This window comes from Bos grunniens, chromosome 28 (genome assembly GCF_055505025.1).
Source record: "Bos grunniens cultivar Pamir isolate PY7600 chromosome 28, Bosgru_T2T1.0, whole genome shotgun sequence".
NCBI lineage: Eukaryota > Metazoa > Chordata > Mammalia > Artiodactyla > Bovidae > Bos > Bos grunniens.
Window position 1 is genome coordinate 45,122,251 of NC_141192.1, and position 16,794 is coordinate 45,139,044.

The 16,794-nt window shown below is 47.2% G+C and overlaps 2 protein-coding genes across 10 annotated transcripts in view; one reads left to right on the forward strand and one right to left on the reverse strand.

Annotated features, from left to right (window-relative positions):
- The window catches only part of RAB4A (RAB4A, member RAS oncogene family), a 71,061-nt gene extending 59,212 nt beyond the window's left edge, over positions 1-11,849 (reverse strand). For all 5 annotated transcript variants that reach the window (XM_086381680.1, XM_086381679.1, XM_086381683.1 and 2 more), the window contains exon 1: positions 11,605-11,849. In XM_086381680.1, coding sequence (XP_086237806.1) covers positions 11,605-11,635 — 31 coding nt within the window. In that variant the 5' untranslated portion in view covers positions 11,636-11,849. The remainder of the gene's footprint in view (positions 1-11,604) is intronic.
- Positions 11,850-12,009: 160 nt separating this feature from the next.
- Positions 12,010-16,794, forward strand: part of LOC147343300 (uncharacterized) — a 154,934-nt gene continuing 150,149 nt past the window's right edge. Inside the window, exons 1-2 of one of the 5 annotated variants that reach the window (XR_015156709.1) lie at positions 12,010-12,384; positions 15,220-15,312. Coding sequence is in view for 1 of the 5 variants with exons in the window: in XM_086381684.1 (XP_086237810.1) it covers positions 12,366-12,384; positions 15,220-15,312 (112 nt within the window). In the remaining 4 variants the exon portion in view is untranslated. The remainder of the gene's footprint in view (positions 12,385-15,219; positions 15,313-16,794) is intronic. The other 4 variants (XM_086381684.1, XR_015156710.1, XR_015156711.1 and 1 more) reach the window with 4 other exon arrangements.

Sequence of the window (16,794 nt, forward strand, 5' to 3'; positions counted from 1 at the left end):
CATGTGTTTGGGTGATGCAAACACAACCAAGGCAACCACTCATTCCCTGTAGGTGACAAAATTCCAACTTAGGAAGAGGTTCTACTCTGTTCCTCCTGTGGATGACGGGATGTGAATTTCACAGCCTCTCTCAGAGCTGAGTGCCTTCCCGTACAAACGTTCTCGCCTTCGAGCATAAGGTTGGATCGCTTATCACAGCAGCAAATCTCTTAACACACCAGGCACATAGCCATGGATTTAGCAGAAAATGTGCTGATTTTACTGATTTATTTGTTTTTACCATCTGTAAAAACAAATTTTTTCTCTTTCTTTGCTTGAAGTTGGATGACATACACATTGCATGTCATGTATGTTTTACACGTCAAGTGCACAGTGCCTAACAGCTACCAGGAGCAGAAAGCTAGCCATGTCACAGAGGAATTAATGGAGGGGTGTAAGATACATTGTTAGGTTGTATATGATAACTGTGAACCAAATAGTTTTGTCCATTTGAGTGGGATTGATGTTGTTTTATTACAGTGGATGTTGCTTTGCTCAAAATGACAAAGACATTTTCTGCATACAACTTACGATCATTACATTCACCTGATGAGGGTTTCCTCAGAATGAGTTACGCTGTAGGGTGGCGGAAAGACCATATTCTAAAACAGAAAATCTAAAATAGATATATGCTACTAATGCACTTTGGCGGGGGGCGGTGGCGGGGGGTACTGCATGGCAGGCAGGATACATTAGTTCCCTGCAGTGGAAGTTCAGAGTTTTAACCACTGAACTGCCAGGGAAGTCCCTGTATTTTTAATTTTGCATGATAAATGTAGAATGAAATAACAGGAAAGGTATCGAGTAATTAGAAATCAGTCTTGGGCAAAAGTCAGTCATTGAGGAACACAGACGAATTCACATCAGGAAAAAATGGCCTTCACTGAAACAGCTAACACAAAGCCAGGGGAGTAACTCCAGGGAGAAACCTCATTTGGAATGTACTGACTCGTTTTTACACTCATTTCAAGCAGCCTCCAATTTCCTGGAGCACGGGAGATTGGCAGCACATGCTACAGTATGGCTGTGGCCACAGGGACAATGACAGCCAGTGGCAGGGAACTGGGCGCTGGGCCAAGAAGGGGCGCTAACAGCACCGCACATCCAACAGCTGACCCCCAGCCTTCAGAGACAGCACCGCACATCCAACAGCCGACCCCCAGCCTTCAGAGACAGCACCGCACATCCAACAGCCGACCCCCAGCCTTCAGAGACAGCACCGCACATCCAACAGCCGACCCCCAGCCTTCAGAGACAGCACCGCACATCCAACAGCTGGCCCGCAGCCTTCAGAGACAGCACCGCACATCCAACAGCCGGCCCGCAGCCTTCAGAGACAGTCATGCTGGGTAGACCAGATGCCCGCTGCCTTCCTAGTTTCTCGCACAAGCACTGGTTCTGCTTTTAAGGTTCCCAAAGATTTGAAAGGAAGCACATGTGGAAGATGGCCTTGACTGCAGGATTCACTCCATGTATTCCACTTCCTGGGACAACGGGGTCATCGGAGAATGGTTTCTGGCCTCTGATACCAACAACTGAGATAAGAAAGCCTGAAGATCTGGAGGACGCATCCCTGTTGCAGATGCAGATTCACAACGTACACCTGTGACCATGGAGCAGATGTGGGGAGGCAGGGCCTGTGAGGGCCGATTGTGAAGGGAAGCTCCTGAGGGTCGGCTGTGAAATGCCCAGGGTCTGACCCCAAGGGGAGCCAGGTCACCTGAGGTGGGGGCCGCGAGAGGCTGCAGGAGAACTGGGGAAGTGAGAGGATGCAGATAAACGTCACGAGCAGCTCTGACCAGAAGCTTAGGTAGGATGGAAAGTAAAGCCGGGGCAGTGAGAGGAGGGGGTAGTGTGGACGCCAGCAGACAAGAAGTGACCACAAGAAAAGCGGATGACTAGTGACGCCCGTCCCTGAGACTCAAGAGATGAGATCTGAGTAGAAGGCAGGGCTGAGTCTCAGCCGGGGACACAGGCAGCAGGAACAGGCCTGAGGTGAGGCGTGGAGGTAGACAGACACGGGTGGAGAAAGGGCAGGAGAGCAGGGAGGCTCCTCAGTGCGGCCCCTTTCTCCTCCAGTCATATAGCGTAGGGGAGCTTGGGGCTTAAGGAGATCACAGGGAAGGTTTAAAACAACCGATGCAGAGGAAAAGCAAGAGGGCCAGGAGAGGGGGAGGGTGGCCAGGTACCAGTGAGCTCCCTGCCAGAGGCAAAGGCCACCCATCTACAGGATCTCAATGGGAGAAGAGCTCTGTCCACAAGGCAGCAGGCAGGGCAGGCGGTGGAGAGTCAGGCCGGGCTTCCAGGGTGAGGGCAGCTGAGGAGCGGACAGGGGAAGGCAGGGCTGCGGGCGGCACAGCTGAAGACAGAGCAGCTCACCTCCTGAACAGAAGGGGCTGGAGGGGCATGGGACACCGGGCAGTGAGTAGCTGGGGATGTAAGAGGTAAAAGCCTGGAAGTAGGGGCAGAAGAGAGGCTTGGGAGGGGACTGGCGATGACATCAAGGAATCGAGAAGCCAAAGCTGTTGAGTGACTCCTGCGTGGGGACCCTGTGGCTGCCCAGGGCGGGCAAGGAGCTGGGGTGGAGCAAGGGGTGGAGAGCAGGACCCCAAGATAGGGGACCTTGCGGGGCGGGTAAAGGAACAGCCACAAGGACACCGGGGAACAGCAACGGGGAGGAGACAGGAAGGCACAGAACATCAGACGACACGTTCTTCAAACAAAGCTCTGGTTTACTGGGTGGCAGGAATCAAGCAGCAGAGCCCCTGGCAGAGCGCTGGCTGAGGCAAGGTGGCCAAGTGTGGCGGCAGGAGAGCAGTGAGCTGCAGGCAGCAGGGAGACACACACACACACACACACACACACACACGGCCGGGCTGAAGGCCAGGTGCTGGGCTTTGCCTGCGCCACGTGACGGCAGAGAGGACCGTGGCACTGTGAGTTCATGTCCAAGGCACAGGCCCCCAGCGCTGCTCACGGCGGAGGGCGGGCTCTGTACCGCGTGGACAAGCGCGCGGGGATCTGACCCACTGCAGGTCTGAAGTGTGCACCCAGGTTCCTCAGCAGGCGAGTAAGCCTAGCCAGCAACCCAGCATCAAAACCACAAGTTCTTAGGTGATTTCTACTTGATGTAATAGTATTTTTTTAAAAAAAGAAAAGAAATTATTCTCCTGAAGTAGAAAATGACCCAGAAAAGGAAGCTGGTAGCTGGTGAAGTAGACAGAAATGAAGAGAACTAAATAAAAAACAACTATCTTTAACCAGGAAACAAGTTAGGATCCTTTAAGGAGTAGAATGTTAAATCTGATTGAGGTATTTGAAAGGAAAAAATCATTTAAAGAAATAAAGGCAAGTTGTTTGTCAAAAAGTTTTAGAGAACACTCCAACTAAGGTAATAAAAGGGGAAAAGCTGAACTGTTATTTTTGTATTTGAGGATTCCACAGACAGTGTGTCTTTCCAAACCACAAGTTTGAAGCAAGCATTGAGTACATAATAGTATCTGCAACTTTAGAGATTACACATCTATGAAAGCACCCCTCCCAAATGGGAGAGGTTTTCAGCATTAGCACCCACTTCCCAATTCTGTCTTAAGAGTTAGATTTTGACTCGTATCAAATATCCAGTGTTTGTGGAGAATATGCCCCTAGAGCTGTGCGATCCAGGGGGTCACCACTGATCAAAGAGTATAAGGAAGAGACAGATTTCTGTGGGAAAGAAAAATAGAGTACGAACTTGACTACCTTTGAGAATGAGTTCAAATGCCAGCCCCGCTGCCCTCAGCTCTGGGACCCTGAGCAGGCACCTAGCCTCTTAGTTTCCTCACCTGTAAGTGGGTCCCAGTGTTCACCTTACTCTGTCCTGATGAGAACAGAAAGTACTTTGTGTAGATTATTCTAATTTCACCCTTTATCTAGAGATTAAGATTATAATTCAGGCTGACATAACCATGGCTTCCTTAATAAGGAAAGATTTCCTGATATAAGGGAAACAGAGTAACAGGTCAATACCAGAAGAATCTTATTCAATGATATTGACCTGAAAGATACTTTAGTCACATGACTGCTAGAAATGACACTGTTCTTGGGAAATGTAACTAGAGAAAATTTACTTTATTACTAAATAATACATATAAGAAGAAATATGGAGAGGGTCAGTTTTAACTTATAATGCTTTTTATAGTTGTGAATATTTATTGAACTTGTTTATCTAAAAACAAACTTTAATATCAATTTTACCAATAAAGTTTTATTGATGTTTAGACTAGGAAGGTCTCTATGGATTTTAATATTAAAAAGACAATCCAAAATAAGGACTTCATTCTTATAAAGGTATGTGACAGGTATAGTATCCTAGTTTACTTAGGTATTTATGACAGAATTACTTATGGTGCTAATTTAAGGAAAGTGGGAAAATAGCAATGGTCATCAAATAACTGACTTTCATTTCCCCTCCAAAGCATTGTCATGGTCAAGGTGGTTCTGAAGGTGAATGTTAGTCTTCAAAATACCAAATACTTCTATCAGTTTCACAAAGACAGTAAGAACAAAGATTAAATGAAAGTATATTGTGTCTGCAAAATAAGAAAAATTTCACTCTTCCTACGAAGACCAGGGACTCTGACCTGTACACAACCATGGCGGGGCCCATGCCCTTTCCACAGCTCTGCTGCAGCTTCCACACTGGAGAAGAGACATCTAAGTGTGTCATCTACTTCAGTAAGATAACTAACTGGAAGAAATTAAGTTCAAACTGAACTGCAGCTGACATTTTTTTTGGAGACTAGGAGGCACCACTGCTGTAGAGGTCTATCTAACATTCAGGCTCCTCTGTCTGTGGAATTTTCCAGGCAAGAATACTGGGGTGGGTTGTCATTTCCTAACTCAGGGGATCTTCCAAACCCAGGAAGCGAACCTGCATCTCCTTTGTTTCCTTCACTGGCAAGCAGATTCTTTACCACTGAGCCACCTGGGAAGCCAGAAATACAGGCTTAAGACAATCATAGCCAGACATTACCTGCCTGTAAGTGGTCCAGGGCAGGCACTCGACCTAACTTGGCCCAATCACATAGGAAGGACGGACTTTATTTCATAAACATGGGAACGCACTCCTCTTTTCTGTGGATGTAAACAAGGAAGGGTACTCAGATTACATGACTCAGGAAATGAGAGAAGAGGATAACACGGTCAGAGGAGAGAGATGCTAAGAATTTAGGTCCCTGCTAACATGACTGTGCTTCTCAATCAAGCGGTCCTGAAACCTCATCTATAGCTATTTGCAAAAACACATTTTCATATCATCCATGCCACCTGCAGTTGGAAGCCTACTTGATAAAACGACCAAAAGAGCTAACTATTTACATCTATTAAACGGAAATTTTCTTATAAGCATAATTAAAAAGAATTTTTTTTTAAATTTTTGGTCATGTAGAGTCAATTTATAAACAGAGGTGGTTAAGTAAACATGGATATAAAACCAGGGGAGTACATTTAACAAATACATATTTAATAACTACCAACTGCTAGGTATTTTAATATTTGGTGAGCACAGATTCAGGTCACCTGCTGTCTGTCCATTCGGCGGGGAGAGGTCTGCCTGGGTGCCCCAGGCCCCAGGGCAGGGCGCAGGGCCCCCTGAAGAGCCTGATGGGCACACCGAGGCCTGCCTCTGGGCTCTCGTAGCTCCAGGCTGCCAGCTGCCATCTGACTGTTGCGTTCTCCGTACATTCAACTGAGCAGGGGTCAAGTGCTGCCACCCAAGAAGCACAGCAAAGGTGCCTGTGCACCCTCGGTTCCAAGGCACTGGAAGCTGATTTCAGATGTGACTTCTTGAGGGAAGTCCATTTACAAAAAGAATGCCTGGGTAACCTCTTTAGGGGACGTCTGAATTCGAGTTGCGTTTATGTCACATACAATGTAAAAACTGGTAGACTTCTACCGTAAAGAACAGAATTAAACTAACCTTCCAACTGGCTTTTCTGCTCACCCTGGCCTTCTGTTTCATGTTCTGTAGCAAGGAAGGAAACAGACCACCTACCTAGTGGAATCAAAGCAAAGGCTCATTCAGCCTTTCCTGCAGGCTGTCCAGGGACTGGTCACAGCATGAGAGACAGACAGTCACACAAGCAATCCCCTGCTTTCAAAGAGTCTGTGGTCTGGTCTCAAAAGAGACAAGCTTTGTCACCATTGAGAGTTGACTGAATTGCAAAACAGATCTGCTAAGTCCCCACAGGCAGCAACGAGTGTTTCTTTTATGAGGACGGCTGTCATAACCCATGTAAGCAAGTGAACCAGAGAACCTACTGTAATGAAGTGAGCACATCGCACATAATAATATTGTATATTACAACAAAAAAGGGAGACATGCTGTGTTTTTAAGTCCTCAGTCTCTTTTCTGGAAGATTAAAAATTCATACTTAAAAATGATAAACCTCCTTCTAAAATACATCCTCTCTGAACTTCCCTGGAGTCCAGTGGTTAAGAATCCACCTGCCAATGCAGGGGACACTGCTTTGATCCTTGGTCCAGGAAGATCTCACATGCCATGGAGCAACTAAGCCTGTGTGCCCCGACGGAGGCCCAGCAAAGCCAAACAAATAAAGTTAACTAATAAAATAAAATAATACTCTCACCATAAATTATTAGTACTTTATAAATGGTGTCCTTCCCTCCATATCTAAATATTAGCCACTTTAAATGCCCAAAACCTAGCACATAAGAGAAACAGAAAGAGTTATAAGGCTAAGGTCACTAAATGTCAACACATAGGTAGGTACCATTCTGAGCGCAGTGTTGCATCTGGCTCTGGCAGAGCAATCAAGTGTGATTCCTCCAGGTATTACATCTGTCATTATCAGGGATTGTTTATTGGACAAATTTCTCTCAATGCAAACTTATTTTTGTTTAGAAAGCTCAGTGGGGATTACCAAGGGAGACAATTTGTAGAGACAGAGTCCTTTGACGTATGTGCTGTGCTGAAGTCCACTATCCTCTACATCTGTCTTTCGTGATCCATCTTTTAAATGACAGTACCCTGCACATCACTTCAGATTTTGATTCACAGCTAAAGAGAAGCAAAAGTATTCATCAAACACACAGAACTCAACCCATTACCAAGATGAGACTGGCAGGGAAAGCTGTGACATCCAAAGACAAGTGTTACAGGATGCATAGGAATCAAAGGTTTGCCCACAAACTATTTTCACTGGTGAGTATTCTAATGGTTATTAGAAGTGGGGAAAAAAAAATCTATTACATCAGTCTGAGCAATTTCTAGAGGATGGTTTAAGAGAAAAGGAAAAAAACAAAGAAACTTCAGCTTCCTTCTTATTCCAAAAAATATTCAGAGCAAAGATTATCTCCTAGGCAAATGCGGAAAACAAGAGTCTGTGGAGTAGCCATGGGTAATCAGTTGGGTTTGGGACATAGGCCAGGCTACCCCTAGGCCATCCACATGGAAGAAGTAGGTAGGAAGTTGAAACAAACGAATTTTAGCTTGAAGGACTGATGTGGCTAGAAATATTTAGGAGACTTCAGAGAAAGGCAAGCAACAGGCAAGGACTGGAATGCCTCACAGTTCAAAGGAACATGAAAAGTTCTCATAAACTTTTGATTTCTCAAAGACCAGTGTTTTCAAACTTTCATGGCCTGGCGGCACCACACAGAACAGTGCCCTGATAACGCAACTGTGGTCTTTAGACCAACAGCACCTGCATGGCCAGGGAGCTGCGCAGGTGCAGAAGTGAATACGCAAAACCAGACTTTGCATCTTTAACACACCAGTGGGCTGTGGCACGTGCAGTTGAGAACCATGGTGGTAGTGTTCCCCAAATTCTGGCCTTTGTTCACCAATTTTCCATGGTGACAAAAATACAAGCATTTAAAATGACAAATTCATTCAATTTAGGGAAATACCCTTTATTCTGAGGTCACATGCTTCCTCTGTTGACATCTTTTATATGCCCTAACAAAATACAGTAATGGCAATTAAGTGATCTCCCTAACAGCAAGTTATCTCATACTTCACTGGAACCAAGGTGAATTTGAAGACGTATGTCCTGTGCCTAGAATATTCTGCTTACTCCACTTTGCCTTCTCAGGCCTAAATTTCTCCTTGAATCATACTCTGACTACTATGTATTGGTTTCCCATGGCTGCTATAACAAAATATCACAAACTGGATCGTTTATTTCGTAGCCTTCATAGTTCTAGGCTACAAGTCCCAAGTCAAGCTGCCAGTCAGCCTATCCGAGGACTCCAGCGAAGTGCTCCCTCCTTGCCCCTCCCTAGCTTCTGGCGCCTGCTGGCCACTCTTGGTGCTCCTGGGCTTGTAGTTCTTCAAACCACATTCCTTCCTTCGTGAGTCCACATCCAAACTCCTCTCATTTTACAAGAACTCCAATGCATGAGAGCTCAGCCTAACCCGACATGACCTCCTCTGAACCTAATTACACCTATAAAGACCCTGTTTCCAAACAAGGTCACATTCACAGGGTGCCTGGGCTTAGGACCTGAACATACCTTTTGGGGGATACAATTCAACCCATGGCAGCATACAGTCATACATTTTAAAAAGAAAATATCCTGATAATTCTCAAAATTATATGGTAAATACTGTAATACTTTCAAACTAAAGCACAAAATAAAAATATTACGAGTACACTGTAATAAAGCTAGTACAAGACCAACAATGTGTGTTCTTGCTTCATAAACTGTTGTCATGGTAGAATGCATAAATTACAGTGTGTATAGAGAAGTGACTTAGATTTTTTTCCTCATTCTCAAACTGCCTCAGCCCTTAAATCTTTTTTTTTTTTTAATTTCTAGCATCTTCTATACCACTTACACTTTTTAGCTCCTTTCTGAACATCACTGCTTGATATTAATATTTGATTTGTTAGTTTTTGTCTCACAAATCTTGGTATCAGAAATCACCTAAAGCCAATCTGTGATCAACCAATCGAGCTCCTTGGGAAGTCCCAAGCCACATCAACTGGCCAGGCCTTTAAGAATGCTTAAAGTATCTGTGAAGCACTGTTTCAGTTTAGGGATAATCAGCAGGAACTTTCAGTCAGAAATCTGTATGCTTGAGATTTCAATGTTGTATTGCAATATTACATAAAGTATTACATAAGGTGTGGTATTCATGTGGTTGGTGCTTCTGGAGCAGCAAAATGTTGAACACTAGTCACTGGAGGGTGAAATACTGCCTTAAAAAGCTAAAAGGCACGCAGACACAGCTCATGAACAGTACACTGGTAAGCAATAGTTCTTCATTTTTCATCATATCCCTGTCAAACTACAGAGATTCCTTTTCCAGAAGAGAGAAAGTGAGCAGAGAGTACTACGGAGTTTAAAGATTAGGAAAACACTCCTTTACCATCTACCTAAGAGGCAAACGTCTGGAAGGAGGGAAACTGTTTTCCATCTGGGAAACAATACTATGCAAATCTATCAATGATAAGTGAAGGTCATAGCTTGGTTTGGGGTGACTTTTATTTTGGGTTAGCACTGTGAAGTGCCACACTTGCTCTTGCTAAAACTAATTTTCTATGTGTTTCCCTTAATTTCTTCTATTAGAGGGAAGCTAAAAAGTAAAAACATATTTGGAAGCTACCATGAAATAAGAGTAATAAAGGTCAAAGCCTGATGAACAGAATTTGATCAGTTGACCTGTGATGCTCGATGAGCTCTGTCTGAAATGGAGATACCATGTTTTATCAAGGTTATCATTTCATACGAAATATGGTGTCTCCACTTCAGAGGAAATGGCAACCCACTCCAGAATTTTTGCCTGGAGAATCCCATGGACAGAGGAGCCTGGCAGGCTACAGTCCATGGGGTCACAAAGAGTTGGACACAACTGAAATGACTTAGCATGCAAACACTGTTTCATATGGGGGCTTCCCAGGTGATGCTAGTAGTAAAGAACCCGCCAGTCAATGCAGGAGACTTAAGAGATGTGGGTTCTATCCCTGGGTTGGGAAGATCCCTGGAAGTGCGCATGGCAACCCACTCCAGTATTCTTGCCTGGAGAATGCCATGGAGAGAGGAGCCTGGAGGGCTACAGTCCATAGGGTCACAAAGAGTCGGACACGACTGAAGCAACTTAGCATGCATGTTTCACATGAGACAGATGAAACACAAAAGCTCCATCTTCCAGTCCTCCTCCTAACTCATAACCCCACTTGGTTTCTTACTTGGACTTTGCACTGCTCCCATGTGCTCCTTCTCCAGGTCAGAGAGGAAAAGAAAGTGTGGGGAAAGGAGCACTTGAAAAACAAAAAGCAAAAGCATAACCAACACTTGCTGGAGAGGTAGACCACGTGGATGTGGCAAGTGCAGTAGCATTAGAGGCTCTGACAACACTGATCTTTACAAGCCAGGGGTGTGCTTTCGGACTCCCTGAACCTTCTAGGAATAGCTGTCTTGCTCCCAGTGTTATCAAGAACAGGGCAGGTACCAGGCATAGGAGTGGCTGAAGGTGGAGCAAACGCCTGGGTGCTTGAGGGGCCTCAACCACAGTCCTCTTACAGGCATCCTGGATCCCTCAGGGCCTGGGCACTTGTAGACCAGTTCATGCCTCCGGTCTGAGTCACATTTCTTTTTAACATACCTTCAGAGACCACATTCCTTCAGAACTCCAGCCTGGGTTTGTTTGTTGTTTTTTTTTAACATTCATTAGTATCATAAGTGGATTAACACTGTATCCCCCAATGGACTGTAAACTTGCCAAGACCAGAACTGTGCAGGTGGGTACCTTGCAGTGTTGGAAACCACACCAGCCCATAAAGCCGGTCCTATCTGCTGACAGAAAAGGGGCAGCACGCCAGGGCACACGGAAGACATGATGAATTTGACTAGAGGTAATGTTTTTGAACTCGAGCCCCTCCCTGGGGCTGTAAAATCCAAATTAGACTTAATCTGAGAATGCACACATCTCAGAGTGACTCCAGACTGGTAAACACTAGTAAACCTTGATACAAAGCAGAGATGTACTCCATTGTTTATTTTTACCACGCAGGACAAAAACACACATTATGAATTGGGAAGGCTTTCGTTTATTAAAAAAAAAGAAAATCTCTGCTGGCTGCCTTCGGGTGTGAGTGCTACAGAAGAAGCAAAAATCAAGCAGAATAGGCTCTGCTTCCGAGGTGTTTATAGTCTTGCAAAGACACATTTATAAACAGCCATCATACAGCTTGAAAGATCTCTGAAGGAAGAAATGCCTATCCATAAGTCCTTGTAATATCCGTGCAAAGGAAGGAATTTCAAGCAAGGAAAGGTCAAAGTGGAAGAGCCGAAGAACACACTCAACTGCAGGCGTCGTCCCAAGTCCTTCACATACCTCGCTGGGGACAATATCGCAGTCTCTAATGGGCTTCCCTAAACCCTGAACTAACATCAGACCAAGAAACGGAAACCCTACCGGCAAGTACGCGGAGAAGCAGCAAGCAGACCCTCGGAGAAGCAGATCACATAGCCGGGCTACCCTCGGGCGGCCGCGCCCCAGCACTGGGATCCCGGTCCCCGCGCCCCCGGCCCCGGCCCGCGCCCCCCGCCCCGTACCGTAGGTCTCGGACATGGCCGTCTGCGACATCTTGGGAGCGGCTCCGCCTCTCGCGGGGCGCCGCTGCGGCTCCGCCGAGCCGGCGGCAGGGAGGCCGGGGAGTCGGCCGCGCCTCGGTGGGGTACGCGAGGGGTAGGGGAGAGGAAGAGGGAGGGGCCCGCGGTCCCCAAGGCAACTGCCGGCCCCAGCTGCTGCGGCCCCGCGGGACTGCGGGCTCCGCGCAGGCGCACGGCCCCGCCCCGCTGGTCTGGACGCCGAGGGGAGGGGCAGGGGCGGAGGGGAGGGGCAGGGGCGGAGGGGAGGGGCAGGGGCGGAGGGGAGGGGCAGGGGCGGAGGGGAGGGGCAGGGGCGGAGGGGAGGGGCAGGGGCGGAGGGGAGGGGCAGGGGCGGAGGGGAGGGGCAGGGGCGGAGGGGAGGGGAGGGGCGGAGGGTAAGAGGGGGCGCGAGACCCAGTCCTCGCTGGGGGCGCGCGCACGGGGCGGCTGGGGCGGGTCCAGCGAGGGGCGTAGCCAAGCCGGGGGCGCGCGGCCCCTGCAATGTCTGCAAGGGTCGGGAGAAGCCGGCGGCCCGCAGGCCCGGAGGTGACCGAAGGGGCTGGGGGTGTCCGGGGCTGAGCCAGCAGGGTCCGCTCCCTCACAGGGAAGGCTGAGTGCCCGCCTTGGAGAGGAAGGCCGCCCTTTGCCAGGTGGGCCGCCTCCGCAAAGACTTGGTCGTCGTCATCTGGGGCACTCGGCCAAGGAAGGACTTCCTCTGAGCTGTAATGATCAACCCGCGGCGGGGTGAGTGTGTACCTAGGAGGCGGTGGCCGCAGGTGTCCAGCGGGAGGCCAGCGCTGCCGCCTGGGAGGCAGGCTGACTTGCCGGGGATGGAGCTTTCACTCCTAACCTCCGGGGCCCTCGCCGGTGGGGCTGAGCTGGCCTCTGGGGAAAGCTGACAAAATCTCAGGATGTACCTGTTCCGAAGAGTCCCTAGAAAACTGTAGTCGTCACCCCTCTGCACTCCAATTTAGGGGAATGTGGCCTTTGGACAGGAAGCATCTCTCGGCCCTCAGCCGCGGGTGTATTTTCTACGGGTAGGAGTTGTTGGTTGAATATTTTGATGTAAGGAGTACAGCTGAATTCAGAATCCCCTTCTGTTGGCAATGTAGTGATAAACAGGAAAAGATTTTTGAATGGGATTTTGCTCCACTGGAGCATGATCAGGACCACGTGGTATCGCATAAGACTCAATCTTGTTCAAAAGATACAGTAGGTATGCCCTGGCTAACCTCCCAAGTGACGTGGGTGGTGGGGGCAATGCCAGAAAATACATTTTACTGAAGTCCATTTGAGTCTGTCCTCCAAATTGGCATCAGTCCTTCCCTGGTCATTCCTCTCCTCCCCAGCAGCTGTCTGGCTCTACATGGTTCCTCTCTCTGATTCTCCTAGAAAATAGATACTCTGCTTCTACATCACAGAGGAGCCCTTCCTGCGCCGCCTCCCCGCTGGGCAATGTGGTTCAGTTCAGTTCAGTTCAGTCATTCAGTCGTGTCCGACTCTTTGCGACCCCATGAATCGCAGCAAGCCAGGCCTCCCTGTCCTTCACCATCTCCTGGAGTTCACTCAAACTCACATCCATCAAGTCGGTGACGCCATCCAGCCATCTCATCCTCTGTCATCCCCTTCTCCTCCTGCCCCCAATCCCTCCCAGCATCAGAGTCTTTTCCAATGAGTCAACTCTTCGCATGAGGTGGCCAAAGTACTAGAGTTTCAGCTTTAGCATCATTCCTTCCAAAGAACACCCAGGACCGATCTCCTTTAGAATGGACTGGTTGGATCTCCTTGCAGTCCAAGGGACTCTCAAGAGTCTTCTCCAGCACCACAGTTTAAAAGCACCAATTCTTCGGGGCTCACAGTCCAACTTTCACATCCATACATGACCACTGGAAAAACCATAGCCTTGACTAGACGGACCTTTGTTGGCAAAGTAATGTCTCTGCATTTGAATATGCTATCTAGGTTGGTCATAACTTTCCTTCCAAGGAGTAAGCGTCTTTTAATTTCATGGCTGCAATCACCATCTACAGTGATTTTGGAGCCCCCCAAAATAAAGTCTGACACTGTTTCCACTGTTTCCCCATCTACTTCCCATGAAGTGATGGGACCAGATGCCATGATCTTAGTTTTCTGAATGTTGAGCTTTAAGCCAACTTTTTCACTCTCCTCTTTCACTTTCATCAAAAGGCTTTTTAGTTCCTCTTCGCTTTCTGCCATAAGGGTGGTGTCATCTGCATATCTGAGATTATTGATGTTTCTCCCGGAAATCTTGATTCCAGCTTGTGCTTCTTCCAGCCCAGCATTTCTCATGATATACTCAACATATAAGTTAAATAAGCAGGGTGACAATAGACATCCTTGACGTACTCCCTTTCCTATTGAAAGGTTGTTGTTGAATCACACAAATACACCGGGATTCTTGGCCCCTGGAGGAGAAGAATTCAATCCAGGGCCAGAGACGAGGCTTGATCGCTCAGATCTTTTGTGTAATAAAGTTTTATTAAAGTATAAAGGAGATAGAGAAAGCTTCTGACATAGGCATCAGAAGGGGGCAGAAAGAGTACCCGCTTGCTAGTGTTAACAATGAGGTTATATAATCCAAAGAATGTCTGGAGGTTGTAAAGACCTCCTCTGACCTACTCCCATAATTTACATTTTAAGATAACAGAAGGTTGAATCCAAAGACTGTCCTTAGGCAGGATACATTATTGGTATATAATCCTAAGGAATGTGGAGAAAGAAAAAAAGTTTGTCCTTTTTTCCTCCTTGAGAATTCCAGACCCCTCTCTCCTCGGGGACCCCTAGACTCCCTATCAACCTGCCTAGGAAATGACTCTCTCACTATTTGGAACCAGTCTGTTGTTCCATGTCCAGTTCTAACTGTCACTTCCTGACCTGCATGTAGGTTTCTCAAGAGGCAATGTGGTAGGAACTGTAGTTCTCTAGGATTATTTTGTATATATCCCTGGTTCAGTGGCTGGAACACATTGTTGCTTTCTTCAGGTTAGGGTTGATCTACACTCCTGAGTATAGTAGTCTTACTCTGATTAGAGCTATTTCAGAAGAAAGATAGTGATCCATTCTTTACATCTAAGTGTTCTTGTCAGGAACTTCTGTAGATGATAAGAAAGAAGTCACTGAGTTATTGAAACTGGACCTGATGAATTGTGAAACCTGGACAGAGTGATAGAAATAAAAATTAAATGACTGTTTCAAAACTGAGGGCGGTTTTCCTTAGAAGATGAATACTTAGATGGGCCTTCAGGAAAGATTGTTTGTTTTGGAAAAACCACCCGGAGAAGCCATTTTTGTCTTAGTTTGCAAATATAAAGCCAAACATCACAACTAGAAGGGGAAATACTCAAGAACTGAGGTTTGAAGGAGCTGGGCTTACTTGAATAATAATGAGAAAGGTGATTTGCATCTCAGCTACTTTTGAATCTTCGAGAGAAAATACGTTTCTCCTAAGTGTTCTTGGAGACTGCTTTGATTCTGAGGTGGTGATGATTGTGTGTAAGGGAAACTTACCACAAAATTAATTTGTGTTTTCTTCGGCTATTTTCTCCTTTCTCCTCACAGAAGGTTTCCATAAGCCAAGGCACACTGGAGATACTTCTGAGGGAAATGAAAGGAGAAGGATTTCTTCCAAAATAGATACTGCCTCCTCCTCAGGTCAGTGGGCACTTTCCTTTTTGTTCCCTGACATGCCTCACATTTAACAAGCAATTAGGAGCTTTGGAGATTGCCAGGCTCCAAAAAAGTCCTGTTCCCCAGGACTGGCAGAAGCCCACGTGGCTGGGGACAGTGGGACAGATGGGCTCCTAGGCACAGGGCCGGACCTGGAACCGTGGCCTAGTCCCCTGGAGGGGGCATTAGAAAGATCTAGAGATGAGAATCCTGCATGACCCTGACATTTCAGGGAGCAGTGACACTGGGAACAAAAGGACGTGGCATCTTGGCAGTGCCAGGCTTGGCGGAAGGCATTGGTCACGGTCTGTGTGGCAGTGACTTTCCTTGGTAACTGAAAGCGAAGAACAGGAGCCAACTTGTGTTTGAGTGTTTGGGGACTCAGAAGTATCTGGATGATACTGTGAGAAATTGCCAAGTTCTGCACAGGTTGGTGGAGTCTTGAAAAGGTCCCTTAGTTAAACACTCAGGCTGGTGACACCTGTGACATATAACTCATATTTTTAAGGTGGAGGAGCCCGCAGAAGCTGCTGGGCTGGTTTGCCTTCTAGGGCCAAACAAGACTACCTCTGTAATGGGATATGTGTGGTGTCAGGGCGTATTCAGTCAGCATGGGCTAAGTCAGCTGTAGTAACAGAGAGGCCCCAACACGTCTGTGAAGGCCGTCTCTGCCTCAGCCTGCCTGCCCCGCTCCCTCGTCCTGGCAGAGACTCGGCTCTGCATGCTGTTGGCAGACCCAGGCTGACCCAAGGCTAAGCTGCACATGTAGTCCCACCATCTCTGGGGCAGAAGAAGGACATGGCACCACATGATTAGCTTGTGAGGACCAACTGGGAGCTGACAGAATCACTTTCTTTGACATTTTACAGGCCAAAGCAAGTGATGTGGTTACAGCTCAGGCAGAGAGCCCAATGTCATTCTTGCTCCAGGAAGAGAGAAGAGGGTTGTGGAGAGATGTTTCCCTGCCCTCCCCTGCCACGCCATCCCTGGGAGCTCTCACCTGTGAAGGCAGCTCATTCTGCTTTTATTTTGAACAATTGCACTGAAGTATAGCTGACATTTAAACTACACACTTCAATAATTTTTGGTATCTGTGTATACCTGTTACTGCTACTTGGATGTCCCTGCTTCCAAGCCTTTAAGGTGGACAGAGGCATTTTTTAATGATTCTGTTTCATTTGCTTTTTGCTTATTAGGAATAAGTACTTGTGAGATTATGTTCGTGGTTGTTTTAGGGTCTTCACTGGTTGTTTAGTGGTTGTTTTAGGTCTTGGGGCTTCCCTGGTGGCTCAGATGAAGAATCTGCCTGCAATGCAGGAGCCTTGGGTTCAATCCCTGGGTTGGAAAGATTCCCCTGGAGAAGGGAATGGCTACCCACTCCAGTATTCTTGCCTGGAGAATCCCATGGACAGAGGAGCTTGGTGGGCTACAGTCCATGGGGTCACCAAGAGTCAGCCGTGACTGAGC